At 42.3% G+C, this 17,292-nt stretch overlaps 1 protein-coding gene across 1 annotated transcript in view; it reads left to right on the top strand.

Annotated features, from left to right (window-relative positions):
• Nucleotides 1-17,292, top strand: part of ABCC4 (ATP binding cassette subfamily C member 4 (PEL blood group)) — a 153,355-nt gene that overhangs the window by 17,169 nt on the left and 118,894 nt on the right. Inside the window, exons 2-9 of the mRNA XM_082218548.1 lie at nucleotides 738-848; nucleotides 1,432-1,552; nucleotides 3,267-3,485; nucleotides 7,310-7,399; nucleotides 9,095-9,258; nucleotides 12,703-12,828; nucleotides 13,896-14,145; nucleotides 16,313-16,417. Of these exons, the coding sequence (XP_082074674.1) occupies nucleotides 738-848; nucleotides 1,432-1,552; nucleotides 3,267-3,485; nucleotides 7,310-7,399; nucleotides 9,095-9,258; nucleotides 12,703-12,828; nucleotides 13,896-14,145; nucleotides 16,313-16,417 (1,186 nt within the window). The remainder of the gene's footprint in view (nucleotides 1-737; nucleotides 849-1,431; nucleotides 1,553-3,266; nucleotides 3,486-7,309; nucleotides 7,400-9,094; nucleotides 9,259-12,702; nucleotides 12,829-13,895; nucleotides 14,146-16,312; nucleotides 16,418-17,292) is intronic.

The raw sequence follows: 17,292 nt of genomic DNA, 5'->3' as shown, positions 1-17,292 counted from the left end.
GCTAAAAAAGCCACCTCTATTGGTCTCTCACCCCCCCCCAACTGTATTACCTGGGTTATGAAGGGGCCCTAAAGACGTTGAAGCAAAGATTACGGGATAATGCACACAGTGACTTGCGATCTCGATCACACGCAGTCTGTAGTCTGCTGGCAGTAGGAGTACAATATGGGCATGTCTTTAAGTTAATATCTTACATTAAAAACCTGACAGTACCAAACTATCAAAGGCTTTTCACCAAAGCCAGACTAAACGTCTTTCCTTCTGCAGTGTTGGATGGCAGGTTGAGAGGAGTTCCCTACCAGGACAGACTTTGCTCTTGTGCTCAAGACATCGATTCCATAAAACATATTTTGTTGCACTGTGCAAAATATGAGCAAGCCATGGCTGAACTGATACTACCCTTGCTGGTACCTTTCCCGGGAAAATCAGAGGCTCACTATGTCAGGTTCCTATTGGAAGACCGGACAAATACTAGAACATTAGCAGTGGCAAAGTTCTTATCGGTGGTTGCAAGAACCAATGAACCCTATATTCTGAACAAAATGCTTGTTTAACCTGTAGGTAGGCTGTATGAATTGTGTATTGCTTTGTAGCAATTTGTTGGGTCTCTGGACCATAATAAAGATTGTTGTTGTTGCTTTTATAATTATGTAAGCCTTAGTCCTTTAACAGAGGTGTGTGGGTGTCAGAGAATGAGGGAAATTGACGTGTAAAGCAATCTTTTATCGTTTAAACAGGTGGCTGAATCCTTTATTTGTTACCGGTCATAAAAGGAAACTAGAAGAGGATGATATGTTTCAGGTACTCACCGAAGATTCCTCTAAGGTGCTTGGGGAGGGATTGCAGTGGTAAGTAGATAACAGAATATCAGTGATTGCATTTGGATTTTTTTTATTCTTCCACAGCATGCATCAATCTGTCTCTTCCCCAGGTCAAGGATTTTTGAAATATATGAGAGGAAAAACCCTGTAGTACCAGCTTTCTGCTCTATCTCTGCTTGGTGTGCTTGTATATTGGAGTTCTTGTGAGGCAAGACAGGTTTTTCAATGGCTCAAGTATCAGAATTGCCTTGGATTGCATTTAAACTGATTTCCGGCTTTCTCTGTGTTGCGGAAAGTACCGTAACCATTTTGATAGATCTCTCAATAACTTTGTAAGTGCGGGCTTATTCTGACCCGTGCCTGTTTATAGGGTCAACTTGTCCTTGCAGGAAAAGCAAACAACTGACGCTTGACTGCTCTCATAAGCTCAGGAGAAGGCCTCTCTCTTTTCCAGCAAATTATCACAGTTCATCTTATGTTTCTGTACAGTTGATACATGAAAGCGTTCTTTTTTTAGGACTGATACTTGTCTTTTCCTTTCTTTCATTTTCTTTCTCTCTCTCTGCCCCCCATCCCCTTCAGCATCCTTCACTCATGTTTTATTTTATAGGTACTGGGACAGAGAAGTGCAAAAGGCAAAAAAGGAAGCGAGGATGCCACATTTAACAAAGGCGATTATACTTTGCTACTGGAAATCTTATCTACTTCTGGGATTTTTCACGCTGATTGAGGTAATGCAATGAAAGAGATGCGCTGTAAGATCATAGAAATCATAGAATCATGTAGAGTTGGAAGGGACTATGAAGATTATTTAGTGCAAGCGCTTGCAATGCAGGAATAACAGGGATCAAACCTGTGACCTGGGCATGATCAGTACCACGCTCTGACCAGCTGAGCTGTTTTGCAAGGCAGAATTTGGTGTGGTGGTCCTGCTCTCTTCCTTTCCCTTTCCCTCAAGCCTCCGCGTGCTGAAATCCCATCTCCCCTTTCCAAGCGTTGATACCCTTGCAGCTTTAAATGCTGAAGACAACAAATGGGCTAGAGACACTAGCCGCAAGCAGTACTCCTCTGTGTATTTTTGGTTTAGCGGCACTAATTAAAGCTGTTTTTCTGCCTTCAGGCAAAGCTGCAGGCTCAACTGCCTTCAGTTTGGCTCCTCAGTTTGATTGCTTTTTCTCTAGGAAGTGCCACATTTACACAATACCTTTAAAGAGCTATGATCCCACTTTAAACCTTCGTGGCTTCAAGTAGTTTGTCAAGGATGCTGAGAGTTGTTAGGAGACCCCATTTCCCTTCCAGAGCAGAGTGGTTTTAGGAACCAGTCCTTCTTCTTAGGAAACTCTGGGATTTGTAGCTGTGTGAGGGGAATAGGGGGTCCCCTAACAATTCTCAGGGACGCGGGTGGCGCTGTGGGTTAAACCACAGAGCCTAGGACGTGCCGATCAGAAGGTCGGCAGTTCAAATCCCCGTGACGGGGTGAGCTCCCGTTGCTCGGTCCCTGCTCCTGCCAACCTAGCAGTTTGAAAGCACGTCGAAGTGCAAGTAGATAAATAGGTACCGCTCCGGTGGGAAGGTAAACGGCGTTTCCGTGCGCTGCTCTGGTTCGCCAGAAGCGGCTTAATCATGCTGGCCACATGAACCGGAAGCTGTACGCTGGCTCCCTCGGCCAATAAAGCGAGATGAGCGCCGCAACCCCAGGGTCAGCCACGACTGGACCTAATAGTCAGGGGTCCCTTTATCTTTACTTTTAACAATTCTCTGCACCTGTAATAAGCCACCATTCCCAGAATTATTTTTGGGGCAGCCATAGTTGTTTAAAGTGGTATCATAGTGCTTTCAACCTATAGTGTGAATGTGCCCGGTGACTTCAAATGCAGCAGTCATAGTGCTGAGAGTATGCCAATGTTGTCCCACATTTAGCCACAGTAGCCAGGTAGGTCCTATATTCCCTTTATAGCCTGTAGTCTCCAAGAGGCAACTGATTGTGACATTTTTGGTAGGGTGTGGACAGATGAGGGCTCCTAGACAGATTATTTTCAGAGAGCTAGTGTAGCACCACAGCAAACAGATTGTGCTATGAACCTGAAAGTTCCAGGTTCAAATCCTGGCATTGCTTTGAATTTTCCAGGTAAGCATATTTCCACCGCAGTCTGACTCTTGCTCTTCAACTACACCATTGTGTCTAAGCACGTAGCAAAGCTTAGATGCAACTGACCAGCGTAGGAAGGGAAAAAAATAGTCTCCATGATGTGCAGGAACATGTTCTATTATCTACGAAACAGTGGACTAAGATGGTTTGATGTTTGCTGGTTAAGATGATTCTGCTTTTGAGGCAAGTTAAAATGAGACGCTACTCTCTTCTAGAGGAAGATTTCGCTATTATGATTCTGCTGTGTTTATTAAAAGCCTCTCCCTCCACCCCCGCTTTTTCTCCCCACTCTTTAGGAAACGCTCAAATTAATCCAGCCTATATTTCTGGGAATGATTATTGCTTATTTTGAAAATAGTGGCTCGGATGTTGCCTTGAAATATGCCTATGCCTCCGCAGCTGCCTTGTCCGTGTGTACGCTGGTTTTGGCCATCTCTCACCACTTGTATTTTTATCACGTACAACGTGCCGGCATGAAGCTTAGAGTGGCCATGTGCCACATGATTTATCGCAAGGTGGGTAATATATTTCCTTTATCTCAATAAACAGGGCGCTTAAATATGTGGGGTCTTGCCTGACTTTGCATATGCTGAAGCAACTCCCTTTTAAAACATATGCTTGAAGTTGATAGCATTAGGAACGGGGGGGGGGGGATCCATGGATAATATTTGGATTGTGATTAGGTTTTGTTTTATTTGACTTATTCTGCACTGGATCTTTGTTCAGAGATGAGGCTCTGAGGGCTGACTTTTTGAAGCAAAACACTACAAGCTGGAGAGGCCTTGGCAGCCATTATACACACTCCTCGACTTTTACAGGAACATACCAAAAGAGGCTAAGAAGAAAGATTTAACTGTCAAGGTCCAGGAATGTGGGCTGATACTGGGAGGATGAAATACAAACCCGGGGTAGTAGTAAATCAGTTTCCAGCGGCTTCTTGTTTGTGACATGGTGGGCCTAAATTTTGTTTTCATTCTTGCCCTTGAACTCAGGAACTTGAACCTTCACTCTCCACCCAAAATGTCTCTGACAAAAAAATTCCTCCTGTATTTGCAATATAAGACATGGGTAGGGCTGGGCGATATATCGTCCAAAACCGGTTTGAAGTCCATATTGTGACATCGGTTTCATAATTTTTGACCTGGCAATATATCATGAATCATGATGTGTGTTTTTGTGCTATGCAAAAATCAGAATGGGGGGAAATCAGCGAAGCCAGCCAATTCCTCTACATACATAATTCCATCCTTATTTATGATATATCAATATATTGCAATGTTTATATGGTGGTATGTTGGTCTTGAAAACCAACTATTGCCCAGCCCACATGGGTGGAATACATTTTCTTTTCCCTGTTAGTGGCTGCATTCCCTTGGGGTTGCTCTGTTGGGGTCAAATGTTGATGGTTAAATCAGCAGTGGCCAGGACCAGAAGGGGATGGGGCCATTCTTTTTCTCTTTCTTGCCCCACCTAGCAAGTTGCTGACAGACGGACTGATCGCTGTTGTCTGAACTGATCTCTTGCAGATCTTATAAGGTTGTCCCAAGGGAAAGAGATATTGCTAAAGATCTAGGACTGAATTAAAATAGCATGCTTTTTTTGGGCAAAGAGATTGGAAAATTGGGATGGAACACACTTATGAATGAAAACATGGGAAATTGGCATGGATTGGAACTGGACCCACCCATTTTCTAGTAGTTTTGCTAACTGGTCTTGAAGGGGGCCAGACTTTGGTCCTTTTTATGAGCCCTGAAGCAGGGTAAAATCCAGCTGTTTACCTAGGCATTGCTGTGATCTATGGTGGGAGATGCTCTCCCCATGGAACTAGTTCATCATTATTCATGTAAGGTGCAGCTAGCTAGCAACTTAGGCCTCTCTCTCTCTCTCTCTCTCTCTCTGTGTGTGTGTGTGTGTGTGTGCGTGCGTGTCTGTCTGTGTCTGTGCTGGGTTGGAACCATAGTGCATGCATATATACCGTAGTTTTCGCTCCATAACACGCGTTTTTTCCTCCTAGAAAGTAAGGGGAAATGTCTGTGCGTGTTACGGAGCGAATGCTTCCCCCCTCCGTGGTTTCCAGCGGGAGAAGAGCCGCTGAATGGGGAGGAGAGAGGGACAGAGTGCCTGCTTCTTTAAAGGAGCAAAGCGGGAGGGGAGAGGAGCCGCTTACACGAGTGTAAGCAGCTCCTGTACGGTTGGCTCCTTTAAAGCAAGCACGCTCTCTGTATCTCTCTCGTCCCCACTCAGCTGCTCTTCTCCCGCTTTGCTAGAAATAGCAGGAAAGATTTTCAGCTCGCTAAGGGGGGGGGGAGAGGAGGGGTGGGAGAGGAGCCGCTTACACGAGTTTAAGCGGCTCCTGTCCGGTTGGCTCCTTTAAAGCAAAAAGCAAGCAGGCTCTCTGTATCTCTCTCCTCCCGCTTTGCTTTTCAGCTCGCAAAGGGGGGGGGGGGAGGGAGAGAAGCAGAGCCTGCTCCATGCATGCTCCTTGTCCCTTGAGTGCTTTTCCTTCCCTCCCCACTTAAAACGTGGTTACAAAGCACAGATCCACATAGATCCTCAGGATTTTTGCACTGGGCCACCCCAAATTCACATCAGATCACATAGCATGTCCATGGCTACAGTTTGCACCCAAAAAAATCACACACCCACTGTTGCCTGGGGCTGCAATGATGCAAAAACGTGGTTACAAAGCATGGACCCACATGGATCCTCAGGATTTTTGCATTGGGCTACCCCAAACTCACCGTCAGATCACATGTGGCCACAGCATGAACCACAAAAATCATACATCCACTGTTTCGTTTAGAATATTTTTTTTCTTGTTTTCCTCCTCTAAAAACTACATGCGTGTTATGGTCGGGTGCGTGTTATCGAGCGAAAAATACGGTATGTGTGTGTGTGTGTGTGTGTGTGTGTGAGAGAGAGAGAGAGAGAGATGTGTCTCTAGTTGTCTTGGTAAAGCTGCATTTGTTTTTAGTGCATTTGCTGATACCTGGGAAATCATCCCTTAGGAGTTAGCTTGTAATGGAGTAAGCACATGGCTTTCTTGTACATAAACATATCTCTGAGGTATTAATTTGCCGTTCCGGATGAGATAACTCAAGTCTGTTATGGGATTTAATAAAACAATAAAATAGCCTTTACATCGAACGCTACTTGTGGAGAGTAAAAACCAGTTTGGTGGGGAAAAGACAAATGGGCTTGTGTTGTGCCCTTATCGCTTTATTTTTAGTAATGCAATTAGTTTTTTTCTGTTTGATCTTCCCACATTGCAGAAGTCCTGGAACACACTAAGCATAGGTCTTTGTCAAACTGTGTATGGGGGGGAGGTGTTTGTGGAGAGGAAAGTGGTTGCAATTTTCTCCACTTCCACCGGCACACTGTGTGCTCACCATTAAACCATGGTTAATCTTGACCATGGTTTAAAGTGACATGTGAGAGGCATTGTTATGTGTCGTTTGAGGTTGGAATTGGTTTTAGTTTTGAAAAACAACCTTTGGATAATGATGAGATCAGGGTAGTTTACGGTGCGTCATTTGTAAGATATAGCTTTGTCCTTGTGAGTCACGTTGCCTCACTTTCAGATTGTTTGGAAAAAGTAATGTTGACAGGATGTGTTGGAGGAACGATGCTGATTTATAAAGCGCATCACTGTTTGGTGGTGTTTTGATTAGAAACCTCAAAAGACCAGGATCTGGACACAGTGAATTGTGTACACAGATTGGCTTCCATAGTTGGCCTGGAAGTCAAGGACTATTGAGTACAAGGTGTTCCTCAGTAGAAGATCCCGACAATGTGCTACAGCATAGATATGCACAATAAGAAGCTCTGTACTTAAAATGTTGCCAGTATTGTCATGTGAGAGGTGCAGGAAGAGAAGCTGGCTTCATTCCCAGTCCTTTACTTTCTTTAAAACAAATCCCACATAAATCCTTTCATAACAGTAGAAACCTTCAACAGTTACGTTCTTCTAATGCAGGAACTTATCACCCATGTATGTATTGAAGATACACCTGTTTACACAGGCATTCTCTTAATCTTTCGACCTGTGTCTCAAGTTTTAATGGGATTGTTTTGTGGCTTATTTAAATTATGGATGTTTATAATACCTGTGCAATTGGTCTTTAAACCCGTAAACCACTTAGGAGCCTCTTTTGGCGGTTTATAAGGACAAAAGAGCTTGCTTGATAAGCCAGAGCCTCATCTAGTTCAGTATTCTCGGGGTTACCAACCAGATATCTGTGGGGAGCCTGCAAACAGAACCAAGTCTGGAAAATATTGTGAACAAAATATCCTACAATGCAACTAGAGAAATTAGACTTCTCTCTCTCTTTCTCTCTAGGCACTTCGTCTGAGCAATGCAGCCATGACAAAGACTACAACGGGCCAGATTGTAAATCTTCTATCAAATGATGTGAATAAATTTGATCAGGTAAGGCCCAGTATTGATAGCGTGGAATTCAGATAGTGGTTTGCTTCGGGGGAAACAAGCCACAATCAGGTTTATTTCTTCCATACTCTAGGAGGGATTAGTGAATCGGGAGTCATTGGCATGTTCACAGTAAACCACCCATCACAATTTAACCTGAAGCACCCAGTGCCATGACAGTATTGAGCACCCAACTGTAGGGGTGCTTTTAGCACCTTGTTCTTTTATATGGTGAACTCTCTTCGGAAGAATGGCTCACAGGGAGGGCTTGTCCACACTTCTGTTTGCGCCATGCCTAGAAAGTATGGGTCCATATTTAAATATGCTCTCTGTTCCTGTTTTTGAAAATGATGATGATGATGACGATAATAATAATAATAATAATAATAATAATAATAATAATAATAATAGAAAGCATGGGTCCAAAAGGTTTCCTCCTTGTCCTATTCGTTACCCATGGTGCTGAATCAGAGCAAACATCAATCTGGAGGAAGCACTCTTTTCCCCCCTTTCAGTTATTATTATTATTTATTCTTTATTGAATTTATATACCGCCTGGGGGGGGTCTCAAGGCGGTTCACAGAATAAAATCAAGATATAAAACCACAAAATACATAATAAATTTAAATTTATAATGAATTTGAAAGACATAGATGTGTTCCTGTCACACTGACTTCCTTTTAAATTGTTTGGGGAAAGTAATGTTTTTCTCTTCTGATTTAAAATTCTATATAAAAAAATTCAAAGATGGAAAGATTCTTTGCGGTGGATTTTGTTTTGTAACATTCTGTAATGGAAATTTTATCTGTAAATTGTCAAGGCTAGTACAATAAAGCTGTTGTTGAAGATGATTGAAATAATTGTTTGCCTGCAGGCTCGTTTGCATACAGACACACAAACTGCTGCCGCCAGAATTTCTTCCATGTAGTCATCTTTGGTTCAGAGGTACCTGCAAATATCCGCATGCGAACTAGAAGTGGCTTTGTTTTCTTTCAGCCCCATCTACATGTTTATTTCTCGTTTGTTTAGAAATTTTTCCATGAGTCACACAGGCAGTGCTTTTTTTCTCAAGAAAATGTTTAGGGGAACTCTCATTTTGACTCAAGAATACAGTGGTGCCCCGCAAGACGAATGCCTTGCAAGACGAAAAACCCGCTAGATGAAAGGGTTTTCCGTTTTTCGATGCGCTTCGCAAGACGAATTTCCCTATGGGCTTGCTTCGCAAGACGAAAACGTCTTTCGAGTCTTGCGATTTTTTTCGCTCCCCCCTTTTTCTAAGCCGCTAAGCCGCTAATAACCTTTTAGCCACTAAGCCGCTAAGCCTTTAATAGCCGCTAAACCGCTAATCCGCTAATAGGGTTGCTTCGCAAGACGAAAAACCGCTAGACGAAGAGACTCGCGGAACGGATTATTTTCGTCTTGCGAGGCACCACTGTATCACCATTTTATAGTTCAAATCGGGGAAAATAAATGCAGTAAATGGACAAAAGTACAAAGTTTCACAAAATGTTTAGGGGTATGCGTACCCCTGCGCCCCCCCAGAAAAAAATCACTGGTCACAGGCATCTCTGAACCCAGGTATGATTATGTAAGGGAATTTGCCATTGCTGCTAAAATATATGAAATACACCTGCGACTTATCACACTCTCGGTTCTAATGTTTGCTTTCAGTAAATTTGTGTGTTTCTGTTTCTGCAGGTGACTATTTTTTTGCACTTCTTATGGGCCGGACCCCTTCAAGCGATAGCAGTAACGGCGCTTCTTTGGCTTGAAATTGGCCCCTCCTGTCTTGCGGGAATGGCTGTTTTAATTATTCTCCTTCCTCTGCAAAGCTGCATTGGGAGGCTGTTCTCATCGCTGAGGTAAAAGCGTTTGGCGTCTCGTGATTTTTGTTTCAGAATGTTTAAAAGATCCCTAGAAAGAAACCTGCCAACTTCATTTTTGTTTTGTTTTGTTTTGTATTTTGTTACGTGCACATTTTTACATAAAGTATTGAAAAAAAAGGAGTGTGTTCATTCAGTGGAAAGAACAGAAAGCACCAGAAGTCCTTGCTTGTATGATACAGGTTTTTGTTTTAATCTTTATGACATCTTGTTTTTGGACTATTTGCTCGTGCAATCAAGAGTCAGGAACCTATTGCATTAGGGAGGATTGCAATTTTTAACTTTTAAATTCAGAAAATGAGGGGTGCGAAAAGGTTATAACATGACTTGGGAATTCAAAAGATAGTTTGGTTAAATTAATATAATTTAGTTTTACTCGGTAAGTAAACTGTTTGTAAAATTGCACAGAAATCAGTGATTGCCCAAGTATCTGCAGTTATATTCTACATTATTTGTTTGTTTGTTTATTTATTTATTTAGCATTACCCAGCATTTTCAGAAGGTAAACTAAACATTCTTTGGTTTTTTCCAAGAGCAGCGTATATGCTTTTAAAATCAAACATAGCTTTACCAAACTTAATACTGTCCGATCACAAAAATAATAGCGGGTTTGAATTCCCTCACACCCAAAAGCACGTTTTTAAGACCGCTCATGGAAGAAATTTGCAAACTTAAGCTTTCACCGCCTAAAATGACATGCTCTGCCATTGCATGTTCTTTTGGTTGACGTGTCTGCTTTAAAAGGCAGAAAAGAAAAAATGTGGTAAATTCTCAGTTACTGCATTAGTTGAGGTTTTGAAAAGACAAATTGCCTATTATTATTGTTGTTGTTGTTGTTGTTGTGTTGTTGTTGTTGTTGTTGTTGTTGTTGTTGTTATTATTATTATTATTATTATTATTATTATTATTATTATTTATTATATATACCCCACTCACCTGGCTGGGTTTCCCCAGCCACTCTGGGCGGCTCCCAATAGAATATTATTATTAATACCGTAATTATTAATAGTAATAGTAATAATAATAAAGTGATAAAACATCAAACATTAAAAACTTCCCTAAACAGGGCTGCCTTCAGATGTCTTCTAAAAGTCAGGTACAGTAGTACCTCGGGTTTCAGATGCTTCAGGTTACAGACGCTTCAGGTTACAGACTCTGCTAACCCAGAAATAGTACCTCGGGTTAAGAACTTTGCTTCAGGATGAGAACAGAAATTGCGCGCCGGTGGTGTGGCAGCAGCGGGAGGCCCCATTAGCTAAAGTGGTACCTCAGGTTAAGAACAGTTTCAGGTTAAGAATGGACCTCCAGAACGAATTAAGTTCTTAACCCAAGGTATCACTGTAGTTGTTTATTTCCTTGACATCTGATGGGAGGGTGTTCCACAGGGCAGGTGCCACTACCAAGAAGGCCCTCTGCCTGGTTCCCTGTCACCTCACTTCTCGCTGTAAGGGAACCGCCAAAAGGTCCTTAGCGTTGGACCTCGGTACCCAGGCTGAACAATGGCTGGAGACGTTCCTTCAATTCAACAAAACGAGTGACTTTCCACTCACCCAACAGCAACATTTATAGCCCAAATTGCATACAATTGTGTTTTAAGGATTGGGCAGTATCTATTTAGATTCTCAATTTTATCCTTCCAACAATTCCACGAGGTAGGCATGGAACTTCGCCATGGTAACTTCAGTGAACGTTATGACTGAGTGAGGGATTTTTCTTGGGTCCAGCATTTTTTCAGCCAAATGTCAGTCTACCAAAAAAAAAAAAAGTTTTGTTGTTTTTTGCCGGGCTTCTTAAAACCCTGTGAGGTTTCCTTGTTGCAGAGGGAATTCTAGAGTTGTGTAATATTAAGCTTTTAGGTATATAAAGGTTATTCTAGATTGCAGAAAGGAGCAGGGCTGACTCATAATGGTTTTGAGGAAATAAATTTGGGCCCTGCCCTCATGGTGTCCCTGAGGGTATCTTTTACTTCCTTCTACAAATGCAACCAGCATATTCATGCCAATAGGGGAAAGTGAAGTTCTGTACTTTGAGAGGAAATGTCAGAAGGGGAGAGGACTATGGAGGCAAGGACCAGGAAAATATTTGAGAAGAAAGAATGGTAGCTCCTGGTGGACCTACTTGTCCACCTTCTTGTCTTTGCGTCTCGGGCAAGATTCCCTCAGTGTGGATCCACAACCCACGGCTTGCCACCAACTTCCCCATGGGGAATTTTCCAGAAGAACGAGGATGGCAGACAGCGATAACGCCAGGTACCTGACCCGGTTTTTGCTGCCTTGTCTTGCCTCTTCTCAAAGCCATCTGCCACCAACTCCACTGTGGGGAGGTTCTTGAAGAATTAATGTTTTTTATTTTTATTTTTTCAGTATGCCACCCTATACCCGCAGTTCTCAGGGTGGTTCACAGGATAAAATCACAATATAAAATCACTGATAATACACAATCAAAACAAAAACAATTCGATTCAAAAACCCTCATGAAAATTCCTCAGCCTTTCAGTATGAATTTCTCCTGATACGCAGCTTTTTATATTCAGCTTTGAATAATGTATACATTTTTCTGCGAGCAATTTCCTCTAATCAAATGGATTTTTAATGTTATTTCACTAATATGTTCATCTTTATGCACGCTGCCTCCTAATATATGCATTTTTGTAAACGTCTTTGGGTTGGAGGACTGCATCACACAATTCAGTTTTTTTAAAAATTCCAAGGGCATGGTATTATTTGTGCACTTTGCTGTCAACCTTTAAGCTGCTTCAGAAAGGATGGCAATGGCGCCCGCCTGAGAGGTGCCAGAACTGAGTTCTGACTGGGGAAAAAACCCTGGATAGCCGAAAAAACTTTCCCTCATTCATTCATTCATTAATTCAATGTATATCATTTATATCCCACCTTTCCCTCCATGGAGCTCAAAATGGCTTTTGTGGTTCTCTCCTGTGCTATTTTTCCAGAAAAAGAGGTACCAGAACTTACTATGAACGCCTTTGGTTATCATGGCAGTGGCACACACTTGAGACGTGCCAGAACAAAGTTCCTGCAAGTTCTGGCTAAAAAAAAAGCCCAGGTTCTTTTCCATCCTAATTTAATACCCACAACAACATTGTGATATAGGTTGGTCTGAGTGACTGGCTCAAGGTCACCCATAGGTGTATTGGAACAGCGTCAAAAGCTTAAATGATTCTCTAATCTTAGGTAAATAGTTCACTAAACAGTTATTCATTAGCATTTGTACATTCTTTCCGCTTGGAAATAACCTATGGATGTCTGCAGAATAACCATTAACCATTTTGGGACCCATCTATCTATCTATCTATCTATCTATCTATCTATCTATCTATCTCCTAGAGGATGTTTTTTTAAAAAGACAAAAAAAAGCTACAAATGGTTTGATTGCAACTTTAATAGTTTCCTCTTGAAATTGCAGGAGCAGAACAGCAGCCTTCACAGATACAAGGATCAGGACCATGAATGAAGTCATCAGTGGAATTCGGATAATTAAGATGTATGCTTGGGAAAAGTCATTCGCTGATCTTGTGAACAGCATGAGAAGGTAATGTTGAACGCTTATCCAAAGTGATGGACAGGCAGCCTTGCCACCTTCTGGTTTGCTTAGTGTTTGTTTGTTTTTTAAAAAAAACAGCTATATAGGAGTTTAATGATATGTCTTCTTCCATGTCTCAAGAAAAGATTCCAAGAATTTTTTTTGGAGGACGTAAAACAATTATCTCGATGTGCCTGAATAGCCTGTTTCTTTCTTGCTTATGCAATGGTAACATATATTTCTGTAAGTAGTGGTGATGTAATAATAATTACGGTTGCCATATGCGGTAACTTAAACATATTGCCGTCTTTAAAACCTGAGAGAAGTACAAAGCGGGACCCAGCATATTTTCAATTTGTTATATACCCTGAGAGCTCAAAAATGTGCTCCAAAAGAGCAATCCTATATATTGTATAAGCTATCAGGTATTTTCATAGAATTGTAGGGATCCTGAGGCTCCATTCCCTCTTTTTTTAACCTTTTTTGTTTTTGTTTTAAAAATACAGTGGTGCCCCGCAAGACGAATGCCTCACAAGACGGAAAACTTGCTAGACGAAAGAGTTTTCCGTTTTGGAGGTGCTTCACAAAATGAATCTCCTATGGGCTTGCTTCGCAAGATGACAATGTCTTGCGAGTTCCTGCTGGTTCCCCCCCTTTTTTTCTAAGCCGCTAAGCCGCTTATCAGCTGATCCGATCAGCAGATAAGCCGCTAATAGCCCTAATCCATCAATGGGCTTGCTTCGCAAGACGAAAAAACCGCTAGACGAAGAGAATCACAGAACGGATTCTTTTCGTCTTGCGAGGCACCACTGTAGAGAGATATATAAATCCAACCACAGGAAATGACATATTGCTCCTGCTATGATCTTTCTCCTCTCTTGTTTATTACTAAATGCGACTAGAAGAACAAAAGGACTTCTAATGCACTTCTCTCTAGATTGATTTATCGTGGTGTGTGTTTAAAATACGTACGTTTCAGAAGATCTCTTTGTGCAATGAATGTATTGTTATGTGACATGAAAATAAATAATTATTAATCAACTCTGTGTTATTATTACTATTATTATTATTTTCAGGAAGGAGATCTCCAAGGTTCTCAAGAGTTCTTACCTTCGGGGAATGAACCTGGCATCTTTCTTCGTTGCCAGCAAAATCACCGTGTTTATGACCTTCATGACTTACGTGTTGCTGGGCAATCAGATCTCCGCAAGTCGGGTGTTCGTTGCGGTGTCTCTCTATGGTGCCGTGAGACTGACAGTTACTCTCTTCTTCCCGGCGGCTGTTGAGAGAGCATCGGAAGCAATGGTCAGCATCCGACGGATCAAGGTATTGTGTAAGAAACAAAAGCGGATGTTCTCTGGATATGTTTAATTGCAGCATTACAAATCCACAAAACTGCCAGACCGCTTTTTTTTTTCTTTTTTTTTTGCGCAAGTCTCCCTCCTGTATCTATGTTAGTCCTTTGTGGCCTCTTAGAGAGAGCAACTACTTTCAAGTGGAAAGCGTACTGCTGGTGGTCTACAAAAGAAGGTCAAAGACTCTCAAGGCAGATGTAAAAAAATGTAGTATAAACACTGACAACTGGGAAACACTGGCCTGTGAGCACTCCAGTTGGAGAAAAGCCTTTACCAAAGGTGTCATGGGTTTGAAGATGCTCAAACTCAAGACAAAAGGGAGAAACGTGCTAAGAGAAAGGCACACTTGGCTAACCCTCACCACGACCAACTTCTGCCCAGAAACCTGTGTCCCCACTGTGGAAGGACGTGTGGATCCAGAACTGGCCTCCACAGTCACTTAGGGGATCACTGTTAAAACCGTGTTTATGGAAGACAATTTTACTTGGCTACAAGTGGTCGCCAGAGAAGAAGATGTTAGTCCTTTGTGGCCTCTTAGAGAGAGGACGCACACAAACATTTTGTCAGCATTTCTTGCCAATTTACTTGTCAGGATCAGCCTACCAGTCCACCAAATTCGATAGGTCCACGCATCTGCCAATCTCACAACATCGCTATGGCAACAAGCGATTGCGTTGTGTTGCTCGCTGGTCAAGAACCAGCTAGCCGGCTGGCTGTCAGACGCTTGGGAACTACAGCACAAGGGATGCTTTGAGAAGTGCTAGGCGCAGGGCTCACGTAGCACTGCTTTCTCCCCTCCCCATGGTGGCAGGGAGAGAAGAAAAAGAAGTCTGCATTTTCCAAAAGGAGCTTGCTTTGGCTGTGAGTGTCTGTATGTGGCAGCCAAACCAAGCAAGATTTAACCTCTGTTAAATCAGCCATTTAAATTTGACCAAACTGCGGGAGGCAGTGGAAGACAGAGGTACCTGGCTTGCTCTGGTCCATGGGGTCACGAAGAGTCGGACACGACTAATCAACAACAAAATCAGCCATTGAGCAAGGGTTAAATTCTGTTTTCTGGCTGGGGGTACCTGTTCCTTGCTAGGAACAGGCATCCACGAGCAATGTAGAATTGAACCGTGTCCTCCACATCAGCTGACTTCACAAGTAAAGTCATCTGACTTGTGGTTTTACCTCATGGGTGAAGTTAGATGGTTTGTGGATCATAAGTTTCCCATCCATACAGTTGGTGGGCACCACTGGTGGAAGCAACGCTTACCTGGCTATCAGACCTCTGAGTCTCTGCTATGTTCTGCTTCATTTTAAAATTTGCCTTTGAAGCAGCCTTGGGTCAGCTATTGATCTAGTTCTCATTACAGTGGTGCCTCGCAAGACGAAAAGAATCCGTTCCGCGAGTCTCTTCGTCTTGCGGTTTTTTCGTCTTGCGAAGCAAGCCCATTAGCGGATTAGCGCTATTAGCGGCTTAGCGGGCTTAGCGGATCAGCTGATAAGTGGTTTAGTGGCTTAGTGGAGCAGCTGATTAGCGGCTTAGCGGATCAGCAGTTAAGCGGCTTAGCGGATCAGCTGTTAAGCGGCTTAGCGGCTTAGGATCAGTTGATAAGCGGCTTAGCGGCTTGGGGAAAAGTAGGGGGGGGAGGAAAAAACCCCCGTAGGAACTCGCAAGACATTTCCGTCTTGTGAAGCAAGCCCATAGGGAAATTCGTTTTGCGAAGCACCTCCAAAACGGAAAACTCTTTCGTCTAGCGGGTTTTCCGTCTTGCGAGGCATTCGTCTTGCGGGGCACCACTGTATTAATTTTTTTTGTGGGTGGATGCCCCTACTTTGCATGATTTGTAGAATGAAAGTGTAGTTTTCCAGGGTGCATTTAGAATTAAATATTCTAACTTTAAACTTTAATTTCTTAGATAGTGATTTAACTTTTCAGGTGTGTTTGGAGGCTGCTCTTTCTATATGTTCACAAGGAGGTGGTGGGTTATCAGTTTTCCTGACCCGAAGTTGTTTACCAGTTAGCGCCATTTATAGTTTCTGAATGTGGCTATGTAACCTTGTGATTCACAAGGAAATTCTGGGTTATTTTCCCTATGCGGTTCTGCTTCGTGCTCAAAGAAGTCTTTGTGCTTTCCCCCCTGTTGGTGCAGAACTTTTTGATCCTTGATGAGATTTCTGAGGTCAGCCCGCAACTCAAAACTGGCAGTGAAAATACACTCCTTCATGTGCAGGATTTGACCTGTTACTGGGACAAGGTAATATCATTTCCCCCCTCACTTTGAAACAGCAAAATAGGAAGGAGTTAGATTTAATCCCAGAAGTACACTTCTTCTACAGCTGAATGTTGTTGAATTCTCTTTTTATCATTGATTTAAGCTGTAAGTGGTAACAGGGAGCCAATTTGACAAGTTGTTGTAGGTTTTTGGGTGGATACCAAATCCAAACCCTGTTCAGCAGCAAGGCTACTGCCGGCTGAGACACCCTAAGCCTGGCAGAGGGAAAACAAGCCTTTAAAATAGTGGGTTTTTAAAAATTTCACTGCCTTTATTGCCGGCTTAAATGGTTTCCAGATTGCATGATCGAGTTGAACAGACTTAGGCTCCAGCCTGTTTTCACTTCCAGTCCAGTCCTGAGCCTAAACATTGGTCCAGCACATCCACTGTTCGATTGTAACAAGATCTCTGATCCGTTTAAAAGAAATATTAAAGTTATCTATAAGAACAGTTTAAAGGCAAGTAGTTAAAATGTTAAAATCAATTAAATTCAGCAGTAAATAAAAAATATTAAAACACTTGAATGTCTTCTTGCCTGGAAAGGCTTTCCTTAACAAAAATGTTTTAAGCAGGTACTGAAAATAATACAGGAAAGGCACCTCATTTGGTATACAGAGATTTACTTGTGCACTTACTCAATTTTATGAACTCTTGAATCATTCTGTAATCATTCAGTAGGCCCCATTTCACCAAGCATATGTTATCTTGCTATCTCACATTGCGTTCTCTGTATTCTTTCTATTCAATAGCTACGTTCTGAAACACAGTGTTATGTTTGAATCAGATTTTCTGTTGAGTGAAAGTGCAGTACAACGAAGGCGATATCATGGTCACAAAGGATGTGGCGGGATGGTTAG

Source organism: Podarcis vaucheri (assembly GCF_965113315.1).
Source record: "Podarcis vaucheri genome assembly, chromosome: 4".
In the NCBI taxonomy this organism is placed as follows: Eukaryota; Metazoa; Chordata; class Lepidosauria; order Squamata; family Lacertidae; genus Podarcis; species Podarcis vaucheri.
Note: the sequence above shows the minus strand (reverse complement) of the source record. Positions and strands in the feature narration are given on the sequence as shown.